This window comes from Drosophila teissieri, chromosome X (assembly GCF_016746235.2).
Source record: "Drosophila teissieri strain GT53w chromosome X, Prin_Dtei_1.1, whole genome shotgun sequence".
In the NCBI taxonomy this organism is placed as follows: domain Eukaryota; kingdom Metazoa; phylum Arthropoda; class Insecta; order Diptera; family Drosophilidae; genus Drosophila; species Drosophila teissieri.
The window spans coordinates 4,816,712-4,835,100 of NC_053034.1; the positions used below are offsets into that span (position 1 = coordinate 4,816,712).

Genomic DNA, 18,389 nt, shown 5'->3' on the forward strand with positions numbered 1-18,389 from the left:
CCTTCTAATGCCAAAAAGTACAATTCAATTTGGAGCAACTCAAACAAAAAAAAAACACAAACCGGTCAGCGAGCAGTTAGAAACTCAGGCACCCATCATGTCCAGTCGCAGCTGCTGCAAAGCACATAGACCCCCAAATCACAAAATCCCCAAGTCCCCAAAAACCCCGCTGCAGAGCTCTGAGCACGAGCCTGTTTTTTGGCCAACGAAAAGAAATGCTTGGTCAGTCGAAAAAAGGTCTTAGACACTCAGAAGTGTGTATGTATACCCGTGTCTACGGGTAACAAAAGTTTTGCGTATAAAACTAAAAAAAAATAATAAATAACGTATTGCAAGTTGAATCAATAATATAGAGGGAAGACATTTCGAATTTAAAATTATCTTTCAAATCGTTAAGTATTAGAGCGTATAAGGATTGTCGTTTTAAGTCGAATAACTATTGATGCAAAGAAACGGGAAGCCCAAGAATCAAAACCAAATTAATAAGGAAGCAATGAAATAGAGAGAAAATAGAAACACTATGCATAAAGCGGGGAAAAGAAAATGATTTCCTGTCTTTTTGGGCATTTACAGGCTAATTAATCCCCCATCGATGGTCAATTGACAAGTTCACCAAAATAGGAAGTCATTAGTGGAGCCTATTCCTCCTCTCTCTCTCTCTCTTTCTCTGTCTTCCTCCCTCTGACAACCGGAAGATGACGCTTAGCTTAGCACGTGCTACTGAATCCACTAAATTCACTAAGCCAGCTGATTAAACTGAAGCTAACGACCCACGCCCACCTACAACCCACACACACCCTCTTGACCACCATCATGTAAAATTGACCAATTAGGCGGTAAATCTAAAATCGAATTCAATATAGTTTACTTCGCCCACAAAATGTGATATGTGGGTGGTTCCAGTGGCTCCACTGGTTAAGTGGCTCGGTGGTGCAACCCACGTGTTTCTACAGCGGAAGCGGAGGAAGTTGAGGGAGGGCGATACATGTCTGAGAAACCACCGGACTTTGTGGGTGTCCATCCACAGGTCATTCTGGTGCTGATATATGGCCAACTGATGGATGAATTACAAGTGACAGATGGAGAAAATCGTGACCGAACTCTAGTAAGTCAAGGTGGAGACAATGGTTCTATTATCACAGTTCATATTGATTGCAATAACTAGATCACAGCACTTTCAGTATTGGCTTTGAGTAACCAGCATTAAATTAAAGTAATTTCAAGTGCCGTGTATTAATATTTCCTTTTTATCAACCTATTTCGGTATTACCAACCTTTGCCCAATCGTTTTCTCCCCATTTTCCGAATCTCCCGCATTTCGGCCATTTTTCAGCGAATCACTTTGTCTTTGCCATGACTTGACAGTCTTAATTTTTGGTTGCATAAGCGGCTTTTGTGGGCCAACAGCCGAAAGATTCGAGACGATGAAGAAGAACTTGCTGCAGTAGGTGCGAAACCAACCACGAAAAACCAATGACTTAGGCGACAAACTGCCAGGGAAAAGTGTCATACCCGCTTTTCCGCTGCACCTCCCATCAACTTTTTTCAGCCAGAGTTTTTGTTTCAATTTTCTTTGACCAACAAACGAATGGGTAAATGTGCTTGTGAAAGTTACCAAACGAAGCCAACCAAAAATGCCCGAAAAATTTCCCTTCAATCTTACAGCAACAACAACGTTGCTACAAGTCGGCCACAGCAGAAGAAGAAGAAGAGGTAGGTAAATTGAAAAAATTATATTTTAACTTTGATCATAATTTATGCTCAACCTGTTGCTGTGGCTTCGTATATTTGTTGCTGGATTGCTGGGTTTCTGGTTAGCAACATTGAGATTTGTTCGATCGCCGCAGCTGCGCATATTTGCTGTTGTTGTTAAGGTCCCACACCACTTTGTATTACACGGATAAAAATTGGCTAGACTACGGCTTTGACAGTCGTAAATCTCAATGCACTTAACGAGATACTGGTGTTGGACATCTATAAACAAAATGTGTTGCACACAAATTCTATAAATTCATCTATAAATTCAAATAAAGCTATAGCTATAGCTATAAGATCTTTTTCAGTGCACTTCACGGCATGGTAATCCCCCTCCCTCCTCGGCGGATCAATCGCAGCCTCATTCGAATTGATTAGCATACTAGTTTTATGTATGTGGCATTTCTTTATAGATAAATGTGAAATATTTTCACGAGCATGCTCACAAGGTGGCTGCAGCGGCTGTGCTGTTTCGCTGTTTGGCTGTACGCCACTTCCGCGCCTTAAATGAGGCAACCACCCACTCCTGCAACTCCGACAACGCACCATCACCCCCCCACCTCCAATAAACCCCCACTCCGCCGCCCGTGTGAGTCTCTTATGCGAGCGTAAAACAATTGCGGCACGTTGGGGTTAATGCGTGCAGTGCGCTGGCAAACATAATTAAGTTAAACAGAAACAGAAAAAACAACAAGAGCGCGGCGGCGGAGGAAACTCAATTAAATTAAAGCGAAATGTTTAACGAGACTTGTGACAACTCGAGAAAGGGAAAAGCGGAAAGGGATCGGAGTAGGCAGGGGATTGGGAATCGGAATAGGAATCGTAATCGTAATCGGGCAACAGTTGCACAAGCATTTAGATATTTCCCAGGATAAACAACTAACTGGAACTCTAACGTGACAGGTAGTTGAGGAGAGCAGGTAGTGGGTCTCTATAGATGCCGATCCCTTGCCCCGATCTCCCAGCATTATGGTGTCACGCTCACACATAGCACATAACACATAGCACTAGCACAGAAAACTGGGAAACTGAAAAACCGGGAAGGCAGGAAACAAAGGTCGGCCAAGGGACCTCATCTGGGGCATACATAGATCTCATCTGCGGCAGGCTCAAGTGCTGTCCCGCTGAGTGAGCCGGGTTATAGCGTAAGCCATCGATCCACCCTCGCCTGGCACACTCAGCGAAAAACTGCAGTCCTCTGATATTAGTTCGTTGAATTCATATCACTTGTGATTGCTACGTTGCCATAGTTATTGGTAATATTGCTGCCATTTAGGACTGGCATTTGAAAACAATACAAAGTGCTTGTTTCATATTTAGCCAGTGGGCTGGTTTACCACACTAATGTTTGACCATTTGTTTTTTCTGGTGCAGCGTAGCATATCATATACACTAGTTACAGTTACTGCCATAGTTATAGTCACCGTACTCGCTTTTTTGGTTATGCAAGGGGCGTAAATGGAACTGGTCGCTTATAAACGCCTCACTTTTCGCCGCGTTTGTTTTCTTTCACGGACTTGCAAGTTTTTTGGGTGCGGTTGGGAAAGGTCCACCGTTACGTTACATGATCGTCTTATGCGACACTTTTGCACTTTGCCGCTCGACGGACAATTTAATCGAACGCTCCTCATAATCATCCAAGCCATCCAAGCCAGATGCGATGTGTTGTGTTTTCGTGACAGCTCGATCATCGCAGATCATCAGGGCTTCATTTGTCAGAGATCGGTTCGTTTTTCATTCATTTTGCCATCCCCTTGGTGTGCGATAGGTTTAATCAGCACTTTTGGGTGCAAAATGATCGGCTTTCCTTTGGCTTTTAACTTTCAACGACTTTCTATCAAATGGAACTATGCCTTATTACTACATCGTGTGGGTTCTCTGTTATGTAGCTACTAACAAGCTACTACTGTTTCAAGGTAACTAGTTTCCGAATCCGTGAACTTTTGTTCACTTCATACTCCGCAGAACCTTCCTCTTCATTGTATCTATATCTCCAACCCCCTACATCACTGCATGCCCTGTTGCCCGCCACTATTTATTTATTTAATTTTTTGGACGGGGAGCTACGGAGACAATTAAAAGTGCGCCCACAATGAAAATAGTTACACTTTTGTGGCTTTGTCAACTGCAGGCGCGTTTTAATTTCTTACTTTTCTCGGAAAGGGAAAGAGGGGAATGTACGTAGAGGTAGAGAGAGATACAAGTATGTTCGGTGGCTTTAAATGGGCAGGTTGACAATATTCGTGGTCGGAAAATTGAGTTTTTTATGGCTGCGTTCTGGTTTTTTTTCGGCTGACCCCGAATGACCCCTTTTTCCGATTTGACAGTTTTCTTCTTACCTTGCAGGTCTGAAAGAAGGCGCCAATGTTGTTTTTCGCATTGATTGCCGATGTTTGGGCATTCGTTGTTGTTGTTGCCATTGCTGATATTGCCTGTGTCTGCTGCGGCTGTTGCTGCAGCAGCATTTGTTGTTGCTGCCCCGCCAGTGGGGCATGTGGCAGCGAAGTTTTAATGGCCACCGTATCCATATCGAAGGTTCTTGTTTTTTCCCTCAAGAACTTTTTAGCACATTGTGTTTGTGTTTTTTTTTGGGCTCTTCTACAACTTCCGCAAAATGGGAAACACACAAGAAAAAGAAGCCTGCAAGGGAAGTTGCCGCAACCCTTTTGGTGTTCTTGGGCAACCTCTTCGTTTTCTTTCCGTACGTTTTTGTACTTTTTGTACTTTTCGCACCTGTTTGCGTTCACTTAGCTAGTTTTTTGTAAGGTTTTTAGCTTTTCCGCAGCTTGGCTATCATTTGTTGTTGTTATTGTGGCTCTTTTGGCTTTAATGTCACGCTCACAAAAACACTCACACACACATATACATTAGCAGACGGTTTTAAAGAGCAGCTTGGCTCTTATAGTGTTTCGTCTTTGATTTCCCTCGATTAATTCTTATAAAACAGTAACACACAGTTCACCAAAAAATACGTTTTGCTTTTCTCTTTGTTTCACAAAAAAAATGGTTGGTTTCTTTCGAAAAAATGTTTTGTTTGTTGTTAAACCAAAAAAAAAATGTTTTGTTTGAAGCTGCGACGGCGACTGAGCGAACGTCTTTCGAAGCCGAGAGCGCAAACAATACTAAACATTAAACTCCAAGCGAACATAATTTCCCGCGTTCGAAGTCGGCGGCTCAAGAGGGAAATTCCCTCGTTCTCGCGCTTTGGGGATATTTTCAAGCTGTCGAAGGAAAATAGCCAAAGCTGATTGCATACTTTTGGGTGCTGAATTAAAAAGATTATTTTATGGGGCGGCAGTTTAATTAAAAAAGCTAACTGTAGTTAGCCGGCGCGCCCAAATGGGCTGAGTTAATAGAAAAGAAGGACACAAAGGGGCTCCAAGTTTTCCCCGTATGCCTTAATAAATAAACAATTATTATTAAAAAAAGTTTAATTAAGCGCAAATCTTTATACCAATTCGAAACGATCTAATGGCTAATGTTTGCAGTGTTAGGTGCTGCGTATTTATAAATCCGAACAACCAAAACAATTCGTTTTCTTTATAAAATACTATTCGTCTTAAGTATAAGTCTTTGAAGTCTAGTTAAAATATGTCCCCAAACCGAGTTCGAATTTCTGAGCGGGGCCCAAAGTGGCGATGAGAAAATTACCCATGTGGCAGGGGAAGTGTGCCCATTCTCTCAAGCCAACTGGGTACTTCTCTCTCTCTCTGCAATAATTTCCCCGGCGAATGAACTTTCAGGCCAAGTCAACTTGGAGCTTGTCTTGGAAGACTTTATAGCAAAACCAGAAATCTCCCAAGCACAGCTTGCTCGAAAACCCAGGCCCAAAGACAAAATGGCGGCTGTTAAGATCAGCGCAAAGAAAACGAAAAAAGGCATAAAAAAACGACAAAAACAGAAAGGCAGATAGACAGAAAAATACGTAAATGAGAAAAAGGCACAGAGCGAGCGAAAAAAACACGTTTTCGGACTTAACGAGTTTTGTCGCAGTCGCTGTTCCGAAATCAACGTGCAACAGCAGCCAAAAAGGTAGAAAACCGAGAGAAACGCGTATAACAACACAAAAAACATTGTTATTGAGGTTGCCAAAGTGGGCTGTGCAAGACGTGGGGGGCGTGGCAGTTGCGGGGGCAGATGCTGGCGTTGCGGGTTGTTGTTGTAGTTGTTGTTGCTGGTAGCGGGTTCCTATGTAGAAGGTACCAATGCAAGGTATATGCTCGTGATGCTGCAGACCTGGAGGCAGTGGAAGCTTTTTTATCATCTTCTCTGTTTTTTGACTTCTCCTTTCCATGGCTTCCATCGGTTCATGGCCCATTAGCTTTTGTTTTGGGGACCAGTTTCTCCAGGGCTTTTCGACGATTCTGCGCCGAAGCCTTGTTTATGAGCCACTCGGGGCAGTCAGGAGTAGCATATTGCGCGCCAAAAGCCTCGAAAATCGAAGCCAAGCCAAGCGCATCTCCAAGATGGGAGCTTATCATTAAACAAAAGACGCGAGCTGGCCAAAAGCCGCTTAGGGACTTATTCGCCACCCCCCTTCGAAACCCTCTTCTTGCCAAGAGCCGAGTGAGTAATATATATCTTTATGAATTTACCATAAACTGCCTATATTTTAAACCGAAAAATGTGTCAAATTTAAATTTTTAATTTATGATGTTTTAGAAAACTCTTAAAATTTTAAAAATCTAGTCGGCAATATAAACTTATGGTATATATTGACATAGCTTTTGGAGTCTTTCATATTCCTCTGAGATTTCATCACCTCTTAGTTGGCCAGCCCAGCTGCCAATTGCGAATTCGGCTCAAACGTTGACGATTATCATAATTTTTGTGTAGATTGTGTAGATGCTGATCGTGCAGCAACAGTCGACAACAAATTGTGGCAATTACATTGGCATTCCTTGGACTCACAGAGCAAAACACACAAACACCTGCTGATTTGTGGGTTGGCTAATTAAATTGAAATTCATTTGCCGCAGCTGCCGATTCGCCAAAATCACTTGTTGTCGCCTTCGATTCCCCTTCCCCCATAGAACCGAGGAAATCCAACATTGCTACTTCTCTCCGTTGCAATAATTTGCAATTTTCCATGCTGCCAACGGCTAACGGCCAACATCCATCAGCTCATTATGGCCAGGCCAAAACTGGGCGCAGTGGGGGCGTGGCCGGCTGGAAATGGGAGGAAGGTCGCCTCCAGTCACCGCAGCTCGGCAATACTTGATCTACATTAGACGGTTGCCCAATCGAGTTGGTTTCGCCTGGTTAATGCTAATAAAGCAGGTGGAGTTGCGCAGATCTAAATTGTTGGCCAACAATTGGGTAGTTGCAAGCTCAAGTTTTGGGTTGGGGCATCCAAATCCAAATGTACGATAATTGGCTTAGAACTACCAGCAAATGGTACTTTAGGATAAGCCCTTGAAACTAGCATTTATAAATAATTATTCTTCCTGAAAGAAGATTTGTATGTACATATGTATAATATATAAAGTTCAATTTGACTGTTGATCAAAAATACCGGGCACGTTCCTTGTACTTCGTTCAATTTGAAAACCACCTGCATTTGCAGGACTAAAAGTCCTTGCAGCTGAAATTGGAGCTTAAAAAAAGGGCAGATGGCTGCCTAAAATTTCGAAGATAAAACTCGACAAGTGATCGGGAAAGTAGGGGAGATACGTACACATCGCTTTTAGAACTTGGCTGGCTGCCAGCCAATTTATGTGCACAAATTAACAAGCGAAAAGGAGAAGACAGGGAGAGAAAAAACGGCAGCATAAAGGCAATCAAAAGGCTGCCACATAAATTTATGAGCTGCGTCAGAAGAAATCCCCGCTGAGGCCAAGCAACTGGCGATAACAAGCGGGGATATCGAGGATATAGGGGATATCGGGGAAATCGGGGCAATCGGGGATGCCGGGCACATCGAGCTTATGGACGCGTGCTGCTCCATAAAAGGGGCTTTCGACGGGGTTCCGGGGGCTTGGGGTTTCCAATGGGGACTTCAAAAGGGGACATCCAGGGGCCAGTGAAGGAGGGATCATCGCGCGCGCGCTCACCAAACCTGAAACCAGGAAAAGGAACCAAAGCTGGGTTCAAAACTGGTTCTTCCTCCGCGGGAGAAGTCTCGTCTTTGCCTCGCCGAAACAGAAACAGAAACAGCAAACAGCAAACAGCCAACATGTCCTGCTCCTTAGCTAAATTTAGCACGAGCTGGCCATCAAGCTCAGCTGGCTTGAAGCGCTGCCACAAAAAAGGGTTAAAGCCAAGTTAAGAAAAGTTTTTTGGACTTTGTACGCAAGCATGTTGCTTTGCGCGCCATTTTCGCGCAGCAGAGAGGCAGCAAATAGTAAACAACAGCCAAATGCAATTGCAGTTGGCCATCTAAGTGTGCAGTACATGTGTGGAGTAGCAAATACTTAAATGTATAGCTGTGGGCCCAAAGTTGGACATTGGCCACCGAGGGCACTCACATCGCAACGCAGGAATAGAAGAGGTGATCATAAATCGAAGGATGCGCATGGCTGAGAATCATAAACAGCTGCGGTGTTTACTACACAATACTATTGAATCTCAAAATTATAGAAGTGAAATAAAATGATGTTGCAAATACAGTAAAGAAATCCAAATATAACCCAAAAGTGTTAGCTTATCTGGGGTATATACTTGATAGTTACTACTAATAGGGCTTTTAAGGCCCTTTTAATCGGTCACTGTCAATTTGTTCATTTGATTTATTTCAGACCTATTCCCCATAGAAAATCCCGACCGGGCCCAAAACCGTATGGGCCATGTTCGGCTCCACTCGATTTGGTTGGGCTTGCATGAGTACTCGAACTCGAACTTGCTTGCCTTTTATTTGTTTGTTTGGTTTGGTTGCCCCGTTTGTTTGTCTCCTTGTTTGTTTGTTTGTTTTGGTCCGCGTTTGGCGCGTGTGCAGCACGGCAACTGTACCTAGATCAACAGCATTTGCAGCATATACTGCAGTGTTGCAGTGTTGCAATGTGGCTGCTGTGCAGGCAGCCTAATTGACACGGCAGCAACATCGTCAGCATCATCGGCATCAATTAATAATAGCCAACGTCTGTCTCCCTTTCTCCGCTTTTCTCTGGAGACATTGTCAGCGTCGCCAGTCGCGACAGGCAGCATAAATTGCAGTTGCCATTACCCAGCATCTGCAGCAGCAGCAGCAGCATCTGCAGCAACTGCAGCAGCAACAGCGTCAACAAGTCAATGGCAAATTTATGTTTGACTCGTGCCCAAGTCAACCACTGCAGACTTGCTTCGAGTGAAAGATAAGTTGCAGTCGGAAAAAAGCTACATCGACTTCAATTTATAGTGTAAAAGCAAGTCATTTAAAAATCTATTTTTTCTACAAAAAATTGTTTCAATTATAACAAAGGTTTTTTAACTGAAAACTCGGACTCGACTTTTTTCTAAGTGCAGTCAGTTATCGGGAGCTTGGCCTGCCTGATAGCCTTCCTCTTCGCATCAACGATCCTCAGATGAAGGAATTTGATTACGTTTCAAATTACACAAAAAACAGAGAAAGAGGATCGGGGAAATTCCTTAGGATTTATCCTTTGTTCTTCCCAAATCGATAATCGATCGTGGGTGCCTAAGGTTTTAGAGGTATTGGCCCTAAGAATCCTTAACTTTCATATAATCCTATTAGTGAGGATTTCGTTTTCTGGGGTCATTGTTGAATAAGAAATAAATCATTTAACTTTGAGCATAGAGTTTCAGCACCACAACGATAAGGTAATAACGCCATAAAGTATTCAAGCCCGTAAGCATTAGGATCTCTGGTTACTTTGTACGAAAGTAAGGGATTCGAAATGACTTCATCCGATTAGTAGATTTAAGGGAATAAGGTACCAAAATGTTATAATAATGTTTCAACAAATTTCCATTTAAATTCTACAAAATATAGTTTGACAAAATGATTTTCAACCAGTCCGATGTAGAAATGATGCAACCGAAACATTCCTTCCATTGCAATGCCTTTCTCCGGATTAGAATGGGTGATCGGTGATCATCCCAGGGTTCCTTCTCCTCTCCTTCTCTCGGCTAATTATGGGGCCAATCAAAGCTCGATGCGAGTCAATTAAGAGATTGTCGAACAGCTTGCTGGATGGCCAATGGCCGATGGCCGATGGTGATCCGTGATCCATGATCGGGAGCTCGCCACGAGGATCCCCTCCTTGCTCCTGGCACCTCCGCTCCTCCTTTCCAGCAATGACGATTGTTACCCGACCAGGCGATATATATCCACATATATATGTATGTATGCATATGCACATATGGAGAAGGGAGTCCGGGGGAGCTGCCACTTTTGGGTGCAGCTGGTCAACCGGTTTGGCGCGTGCTCCTCGTGCTCCTCGTGCACCTCGTGCTCCCTTTCTCCAGTCGCCCTGTCCCACAGGCTTTCCATCTGACTTGTATTTTGCACAAATGAATTAATTAAAGACGACGACGGGCCATTAAAAGAGCGGATTGGCGGGAGAAGAGGAGGGGAAAGGGGAAATAAAGATCAGCAGCTGGCTTTAGAAGTACTCCTTCTTCAGGCGAATGCGCTCATTCGATTTGCGGCGATTCGACACGCCATCCGACTCGTCCATCATGCTCTCCAGCATTCGCTCCTGGCGAGGATTCAGGGCTGCCAAGTGGATGTCCCTTGTGGCGCGGAAGTTTCCGCAGTTGAACAAGTGCTCGTTCTCCAGGCGCACGTAGTTCCAAATGAAGCGTCTGCGGGCAAAGGGGCATACTACACTCAACAAAACAGGGACGCTGTTTGACCAGACCACCTTAATGAATTAGTTGGAAAAACGCATTCAATTCATTTAGAATCTGCAGATTTCATACAAAACATCGGGCAAACTTCGAATAATATAATAAGAGAACTTAAAAATTGTTTCGAATTGAATGGCGTTCACCCCAAAAGCAGAAATCATAAAAGTGGTATTTTAAGTTAAATGTTCGCATTTCACCCCCGTCCCCATACCACTCCCTCTCACCTAGTGATCTCCAGGATACTGCAGATGGTCCTCATATTATGGGGAGTCATCAGGTTGTGGTACAGAATGGAGAATTCGACGGCCCAGAAGAGCCGCAGCACCAGATTCTCTACGATCACAAAGTAGTAGAAGGCCTGCGGATAGACGAGTTGCTTTCTAAGGAATATACGCTCACCGCGCATAATCCTGAAGAGCCCAAAGTCGCGAATAACATCCCACAAATAGCAGTAGACGGTGGCCACCACGCAGCTCGCGAGGAATAGCCAGGTGTAGGGATTGCTGAACGTATTGGCATATTCACCTGCGGGCGAGGGTTTCAGGGTTTCAGGATTTGTGGGCTTTTGGTCAGGATAAAGTCGATCTTCGAATGGATCGACAACAATTACCCTCCGTATTCCTGCGCAGCGTCGAGAAGAGGACCATCAGAAAAGTGGTTGAGTACTTCCCCGCATTGATCAAGTAGCTCACCGACTTGGAGCCACTGTCCCTGAATCTTCGCAGGCACTGAGCAAATCGAAACCAGGCGGGCAGGCACATGGTAATCGGGACCATCACGTCCGGTTCAAAGCAGCTGTTCACCCGATCATAGCGCAGCCAACTAACCGCATAGAACCTTACTGTATAATAGTGATCTACAATGCAGGACACCAGCGAATTCAGCTGATCGCCCATCCAGAAGTCGGCAAATCCCACGTAGTGCAGTGGCGCGGAGATCACGCGACCCACCAGCTTGATGGTCCACCACCTGGCCGGCCAGTTCATTATGGGCAGCGGCACCACCAGCAGGCCCACCATGATCAGGATGAGCCCCAGTGGAAAGACGAAGGGATCCGACACACCTATCAAGTCGTTGTACAGGAACCCCAACATGGCCAGGGCCCAAAGAATGCCGAAGGTGCAGGCAATTTCCAGAAATGTGGCCGGCTGCAGGTGACTTCTGGGGTCTATCTCAAAGATCAGGACGTGGTTGACTCCGGCCTGCTGCCATCCGGCAACATTGGCGGCCATGTAGAAGTTGAAGATCACCCAGGTGAATGGACCGCGGAACAGGCTCATCAGACCCGGGGTATGATCCTCCAATGGGGCTCGTTTCCAGTCTAGGGAATTGGGATGGTTACAGGGCGAATCAAAATATATGCCGGTGCATGTTAAGCCAAAAATGACCAGTATATCGGCATCTCAATGGATGCCCACAAACTATTCCTCAAGGGACTAGATGATAAACTTAGCGCCCTAAGCATTTGATATTTGGCATAGATATTATCTGGACACTACTGGGCATTGATGGATGAGGAAGGCACTTATATAACACTGGAAACATTATGGAAGCATTCCCATAACAACCTACAGCTGATGGCGGTGGCCACGAGCAGCATGATTAGCATGCCGAGAGCGATTCCCGCACGAAAGACCATCGATGGAGGAGTGGGCCGGCCCAATGGCGGAACTCTTAGCTTTTCCATAGCCAGCGAGCGATCCCCATTCGCCAGATGGGCCGTGTACAGATCCTCCACCTCGATGGTCATGCGGTGCAACAGACGTCCATCCGTAAAGGGGGCATCCAGTATGTTCTCCACGAACCACCTGCCCGCCGCTCCGGATCGCAAATTCTTGTCGTACTTCTTGCAGATCTTCCGGAAACCCGTCTCGTTCAGCGACTGATAGTTTTGGATGAGCACCAAGCTCAGATAAAACTCAGCATAGGCATATCTCAGCTGGCGAGTGGTCATTAACTTTTTTGGGCTCCTTTCGGTCCGCTGTGAAAGCGAGGAGTCACTGCCTGTGTGTCCGGGTTCCCGGGAATAGGCCAAAAGGTGGAGCTTCAGGTGGCCATGCTTGCGTCGGGCTTCCAGGAGTTTTTCAAGAAAGAAGTTGTTCACCCCGGTCAGTTCCGATTGGCATTCGGTGAGGAAGGTCTCCTCAAACGCCCTGTAGTAGGCCTGAACCTCGTAGTCCGAGGAAGTAAGCGGCGAGGGTGCGTTCTCCACGCCTTGCTTGATCAGCTCCTTGAGATCCTTTTGGCGGCGTGATTAGGTTGTATATCGAAAGTTATCCAGCTTACCCCATATCGCATATACTGCTGGCGCCACTCGATCGTCAGGTGGGACTCGAAGGTCTTGCCAAACTTCATCCTCGGCACGGGCAGGCTGGCCCACAAGGCGTGGCTACAATATGGCTTAAACTAGCCGGATTCGTCAGGCTCTGAAAATTCTGACATCTTTCTCCTGACAGTACTACGGCCTAACTAAACTGTCACTCCCACTCCTACTCACTGCGTTTAAAAGTATACACCTTACCTCTTTTCCAACAAACAAAAACGGAGTAAAACATACGTGAAAATGTAAAGAAAATACGAGATTAGTAATTGGCTCGTTTCATATGTTATTATATTCAATAACGTCCCCTGCGAGCAGTAGTATATAAACTTGTTCCGCATTTTTTTAAGATATATAAAGCACTTTTTGTTCCAGCCGGGAAATTAATTACTCTAGAACTGTCTGTCTGTATGTACATTGTACAATACAGCCAACAGACCTTTGTGCAAACTCTGTTGCCCCGACTTCCTCGATTGTGAGTCACTTCCTCGATCTCATTATGCGTTCGCACGCTGTTCCTCGTGCATCGTCTTCCTGTCCGTCAGAAAATCCCCAGCCAGGTGAGTCAGTTCAGTCCAGAGATCACACTCTTGAAAGTTCGTAAGTTCCCGTCGAGCGAACCCGAAATTGCAACTCAACGAAGCGATAATGCCCGCGATAACGATGACGATACCAAAACTCGCTTATCACGCGCTTGGCAAAGGAAAACTAAAAAATATATTTTTTTACCTTATAGAGAGGGAAGGGAAAGGGAAGAAAAAAATGAGCTATTATATAACCTGGGCTCGTCCGGGAATTGAACCCGGGACCTCTCGCACCCGAAGCGAGAATCATACCTCTAGACCAACGAGCCAAACACCCCATGTAAAAGCGAGCGGCGAAATAGCCAATACGAAGACCATGTTCTTTATCTGGCATTGCAAAAACAACAAGTGCGAAGAATTCTACGCCACACTTTCTTCGCGCTTGACTCTTCACATCTTGTGGGGCTTCTGGGGACCGCTCGAGGGTGACGATCAGCGACGCCTACGACAAGAGTGCCAAAAGACTGTCAACCGCAAGAGAAAACCAAAAAGAAAACAAAAGAATGTCTGCAGACTCTAAAGAAGTCCCTATTGTACTTTGGCAAGATATGGTAATTTATGGCCGTAGATCGATTAACTGCCCATAAATCCAAATACCGGCAGCCACAACCACAAATCCTATTTGTACCATTTAACCTGAAGCTTTTTTCAGGAACTGGATAAACTCTGGTTTCTGATTGGGGTCACAGGGTAGCGCCCCCTCCGCGGCCAATACGAATTCCAGTTCAAATTCGTAATTAATTAGCCACCTGGGCGAGGCTTGCAGCTAGACAAATTGCTCAGGGGTTTGGCCCAAAGCCCATTCTTAAGGTTTTGTGATTTTTTCGTACCCCGTAAAGCGCTTCTTGCGCTTGGGTGGGGCCAAATCATTGAAGGTCTGAGAAGAAATCAAAAAAAAGTGAGAATTCCTCACTATTTACACTTAAGGCTTGACATCGTTATTTATTATTCCCAATTTATTAATTTAATTTTATTCAGATTTAACTGGTAATAAGTGTATAAATGGGAAAAGAAACAATAGCTGTTACGCAAAGGAAAATTGAGTCTTCCAAGTCCGTCATAGTAATGTACATATTAATACCGATTAATAACGAATTAAATGCATTAAACTAATGATTTCTTGTATGTACGTCAGCCATTAAGTTACTTTTAATACTGATAATTTGAAATAATATGAGCGGGAAACAAATGCACGGGCAACAAGTCCATCTTCACGCACTGGATGACGGTCTGGCGTCCATGACTCCTCGATTCCTGGCCAGAAAATCCAGTTGCTGCAATTTGCGCAATCAATCAATTAGGGGGGAAGATCGAAGATCCAAGATCCAAGATCGCTTCCTCTGCTCCTCGAATGGCGCCAAAACGGAAGCTGATCGACCAGCAACAACATCCGATCGGTGTTGGGGACAGATACACACACTTGTCCATAGGTGGTGCGGCTATATTATGGTGGTTTTGCCAACTGCTTCAAGCGGTCTCCACCCAATGCCAACTTCCGTTTTGATTGGGCTCACAATTGGCGAGCGCTGACAGACCATGAGCGGGCAATCTTGGCCAGAACTCCGCAACTTGTGCAACTTCCGCGCTCCAATTGTGCAAATTATGGCATCGCTCAGGTGTAATTACAAATGTCAGTGCATCGCCAATCGCCAATCGCCAATTGGCAATTGGCAATGCGTAATTGGCTAATTGAATTGCATGCCAATGATCGTTGGTTCACTGATCTGCTATCTGAAGACCAAGCCCACATCCACATCTACATCCACATCCGATCATCCATCTTTGCTATCTGCCAAACATCTCCAACATCAATCATCCGATATTCCCCACCCGAAAAACCAAGAAACTGTCTGCTCTTTTGTTTTCCCGGGTGGTCTGCTCCAATGCCCTCTGATCCCAACTTAGCTCCATTCTGTGGGTGGCTAATGGCCTAAACAAAACCCAGACCCCACACATTCGATATGCGCTTTTCTTGCTTTTCCATTTCCCAGAATACAAAACAAATACACACACACACACACACAATAAGATGCGGGATGCAGAGATCGGGAACCTCCCAAAACCTAAAACCGAGTTGCCTCAGAGCATAGCCCAAAGCGCGATTTCACGACTAGACACCGATGAAATCAAGTGGAATCTGGAGCAGAAGTCCCGCAGGCTGGCGAATTCTTCTTCGGCTTACCTGGAGGCTAAAGTGGGCTTAATTAATGTTGGCCAAATGGCAACAGTCTAAGTTCACTCCAAAGCACTTTCTTTATATCTAAAATATACTTTTTTCGATCTTGGAGCTAATATTTATTCGCCTATCAAAAATATACCAATAATTATTACTGGCTAATGCAAAAGCAAAAGACCGAAAAGAAAGCAAAACACCAAATTCAAAATTGAATTCGAAATATAACAAACATGACAGGAAATGGGCATTACTCTGAAGCCGGCAATAACAATTACAAACACAAAACAGCCATTACACTTACAATTACCACCGAAAAAAGGGAGAATTTCTAATCTAGCCACCGATGTCAACGCTTTCACCTTTGTTTTATAGAGTCCGGTTTTTCGGTGCTGGCCGAGATTTAACGTCTGACCACGGAAATGTAAATGGGAATGTAAATGCCGTGTAAATACAAAGCGGCGAGCGGGCTAATTGAAAATGCAACAATGGCTCGGCGGAAGTGCAGCGATCGAGTTTGAATTGGATTCGATTTTGGTTACCTTGTGATTGATTGTGTCTCAATTAGAGCCAAATTGCCCCAGCTGTGACAACTCAGCATAAAATGGAAAACAAACTAATGAGATTCATCTGATTTCGGTCTGGACCATCAACCGATTAGCTAATGAGATTTCGAAATGCAATCGTTAAAATAAAGAAAGGGGTTTGCCATACTTAAGCAAAACCTAACAGAACATTGCATTTTAAAGTGAAATGTATTACTCTTCAATCACAAATGCAGGCGGAAACTTGAATTGGTTTCTTGATTTTTTATCTTGATTTTGACCATAGGAAGTGGCAGCGATAAATATGCATGAGAGCACCACAATGTAATCCATAATGGGATTGAAATCAGCATTAATTTTCCTGTTCTGGGCAACTTCATTAGAGCACTAATTGAGACATAAGTTGGAAGAGAGAGGCGACAGGCGAGCCCGGAAAACACTTTCCATTTGGGCTACCGTTTTTATGTCTCCATGAGCAACGCACAGTTCCACAGAAAATCAATAGCGAAACAAAAGACTTCGGACACGAACTCGAACTCGAAACGAGAAATGGTAACAGTTTAAAAGGTTCATTGAACATGGACAACTCATGGGCAACTTTCGAATGGACAACAACATGATGTTGCCCCGTGTTGCTGCCACAATTACCGACAACAAGACCGAAGAGGTCTTGGTGTTCGTTTGGAATACGAAATGCGGGTGCTATACCACCTCAACATTCGCTTTCTGGCCCTGAAATAACAATGCCGACCATGATGCTGGCCAAAAATAACACATCGTGCTCATGACTTTACATTTGCTGGCAACGATTACCAAATTTAAATAAAGTTTGTCATTTTCCGTTTTTTGGGGGACGCTTTGATGAGTTGTGAACAACAATTAACGAGCGCAGTTTGGTTTACGAAAATATACACAGTAAATTTATGCGGAAGACGGATTGAAGTACTTCGCGGTGAAGATAATTAATACAATTGGATACTGTATATGTATAAACATTATTACAAGTCACTCTTTTAATTATAACTTGTACAACTCCCCTTCAGTGAATAATTCTAGAATTTTTAGCGGAAACATCGATTAAGCTGAAAATGCACAATGCAAATCCATCGAAAGCCAAATACAAAATGCCCATTAAGGAACTAAATCGTATTTTGCGGTCAAATCGTAAAGCCACAAAATGTACACCAGTCCATCTGTTGATTTACTACGCATATTCTCCTTTTTAATAAAAAAAAAATTGGAATGGCGTTTCAAAGCATTAAGACCCCTATCAAAACAGTTTAATTCGTGTAACCTGCCGTCCCTTTGGTTGTCAAGTTAGCTTCTTCTTTAAACAGAGTCAGATATATGTAAGTTTGTCCGTGTTTCTAGATCATTTTAAAGGGGGAATAGACCCCTTTCGACTTTACTTTACTTTCAAGCCACACAGGAGTTGAGACGAAGACGTTCTTCTTTTCGGGCGGCCAAAAGCGATATTTTTTCACAGGCAGCGTCTTCGAGCGGAACCGTCTTGGATCAACTTTTTCCTGTTCGCCTTTTTTTGGCAGCTGCTCCAGCGACAGGTGTACCTAAATCCCACATATCTACATACAGCGGAGTTCAAGATATTAGCAATGGGTCAGATACAGAACGATGCTTCATAAAAAAGGATATTTTAAACTTTTAAACATTTGAAAAAATCTATAACAGTATACGAATGGTATGTGAAACCCATGAATAGTTTCTAGCGAACAACATTTTGTTGGCCAGTTTTGGCACACGCACTTGCCCTGAAAGTTTTCTGTTTTCTCACATTCGCAGCGACAGCCAATGGACGAGGCAGCGGGGAAATCATCATTTGCTTTTGGCCATAAATATCAAATTCATATTAGTTGCCAACCAAGTGGAACCCCCTCGGTCCGCCGACCCGACCCGTTTGTTTGGCTTATCGTGTGAACTAATCTAAGGGGAGTCTCAAGTCTCGGAACTGGAGTCGTAGCTGTGAAATGATGTGCGAGCCCATGAGCATAATACTTCCCCCACAATACACTGCCCCCTCGAAGCCCTCGAGGCCCTCGAGGCTTATGTGTATCATGGACCGATTGTTGACCGTCTACGCTGAAATTGAAGCCCAGGAAAATGGTGCGACTGGAAGTTGTTTGCAGCTACTTTATTACACTCGGCACCACAAAAGAGCCAAGAAGTTCGTCTGAAGGTTTCGCTGCTTGAGATATATACAAGTGTAT

General features: G+C 44.3%; 2 protein-coding genes and 1 non-coding gene across 4 annotated transcripts in view; all 3 read right to left on the reverse strand.

Annotated features, from left to right (window-relative positions):
• The window catches only part of LOC122623925 (homeobox protein prospero), a 46,995-nt gene that overhangs the window by 17,220 nt on the left and 11,386 nt on the right, over nt 1–18,389 (reverse strand). The window lies entirely within an intron of this gene.
• LOC122623926 (xenotropic and polytropic retrovirus receptor 1) lies at nt 9,641–12,990 on the reverse strand. 2 transcript variants are annotated; one of them, XM_043803309.1, is made up of 6 exons: nt 12,829–12,990; nt 12,115–12,781; nt 11,153–11,863; nt 10,942–11,067; nt 10,767–10,875; nt 9,641–10,497 (listed from the first exon to the last, which is right to left on the reverse strand). In XM_043803309.1, the coding sequence occupies exons 1-6, from the start codon at nt 12,895–12,897 to the stop codon at nt 10,296–10,298; spliced, it is 1,884 nt and encodes a 627-aa protein (XP_043659244.1). In that variant the 5' UTR covers nt 12,898–12,990; the 3' UTR covers nt 9,641–10,295. The 2 variants fall into 2 exon arrangements, with proteins under 2 accessions (XP_043659244.1, XP_043659243.1); XM_043803308.1 differs by having other exon boundaries at nt 10,767–11,067.
• Nucleotides 13,644–13,715, reverse strand: Trnap-cgg. The gene has a single exon. It is a non-coding gene; the product is annotated as a tRNA-Pro (tRNA).

Excerpts from the sequence above, each read along its gene's own strand:
- LOC122623926 (XM_043803308.1), bottom strand. The coding sequence starts at position 12,897 with ATGAAGTTTGGCAAGACCTTCGAGTCCCACCTGACGATCGAGTGGCGC. Across the intron at positions 11,864-12,114 it reads CGTGGCCACCGCCATCAGCT|ACTGGAAACGAGCCCCATTG; the intron begins GTAGGTTGTTAT and ends CCAATTCCCTAG. Across the intron at positions 11,068-11,152 it reads GCTGCGCAGGAATACGGAGG|GTGAATATGCCAATACGTTC; the intron begins GTAATTGTTGTC and ends CCTCGCCCGCAG.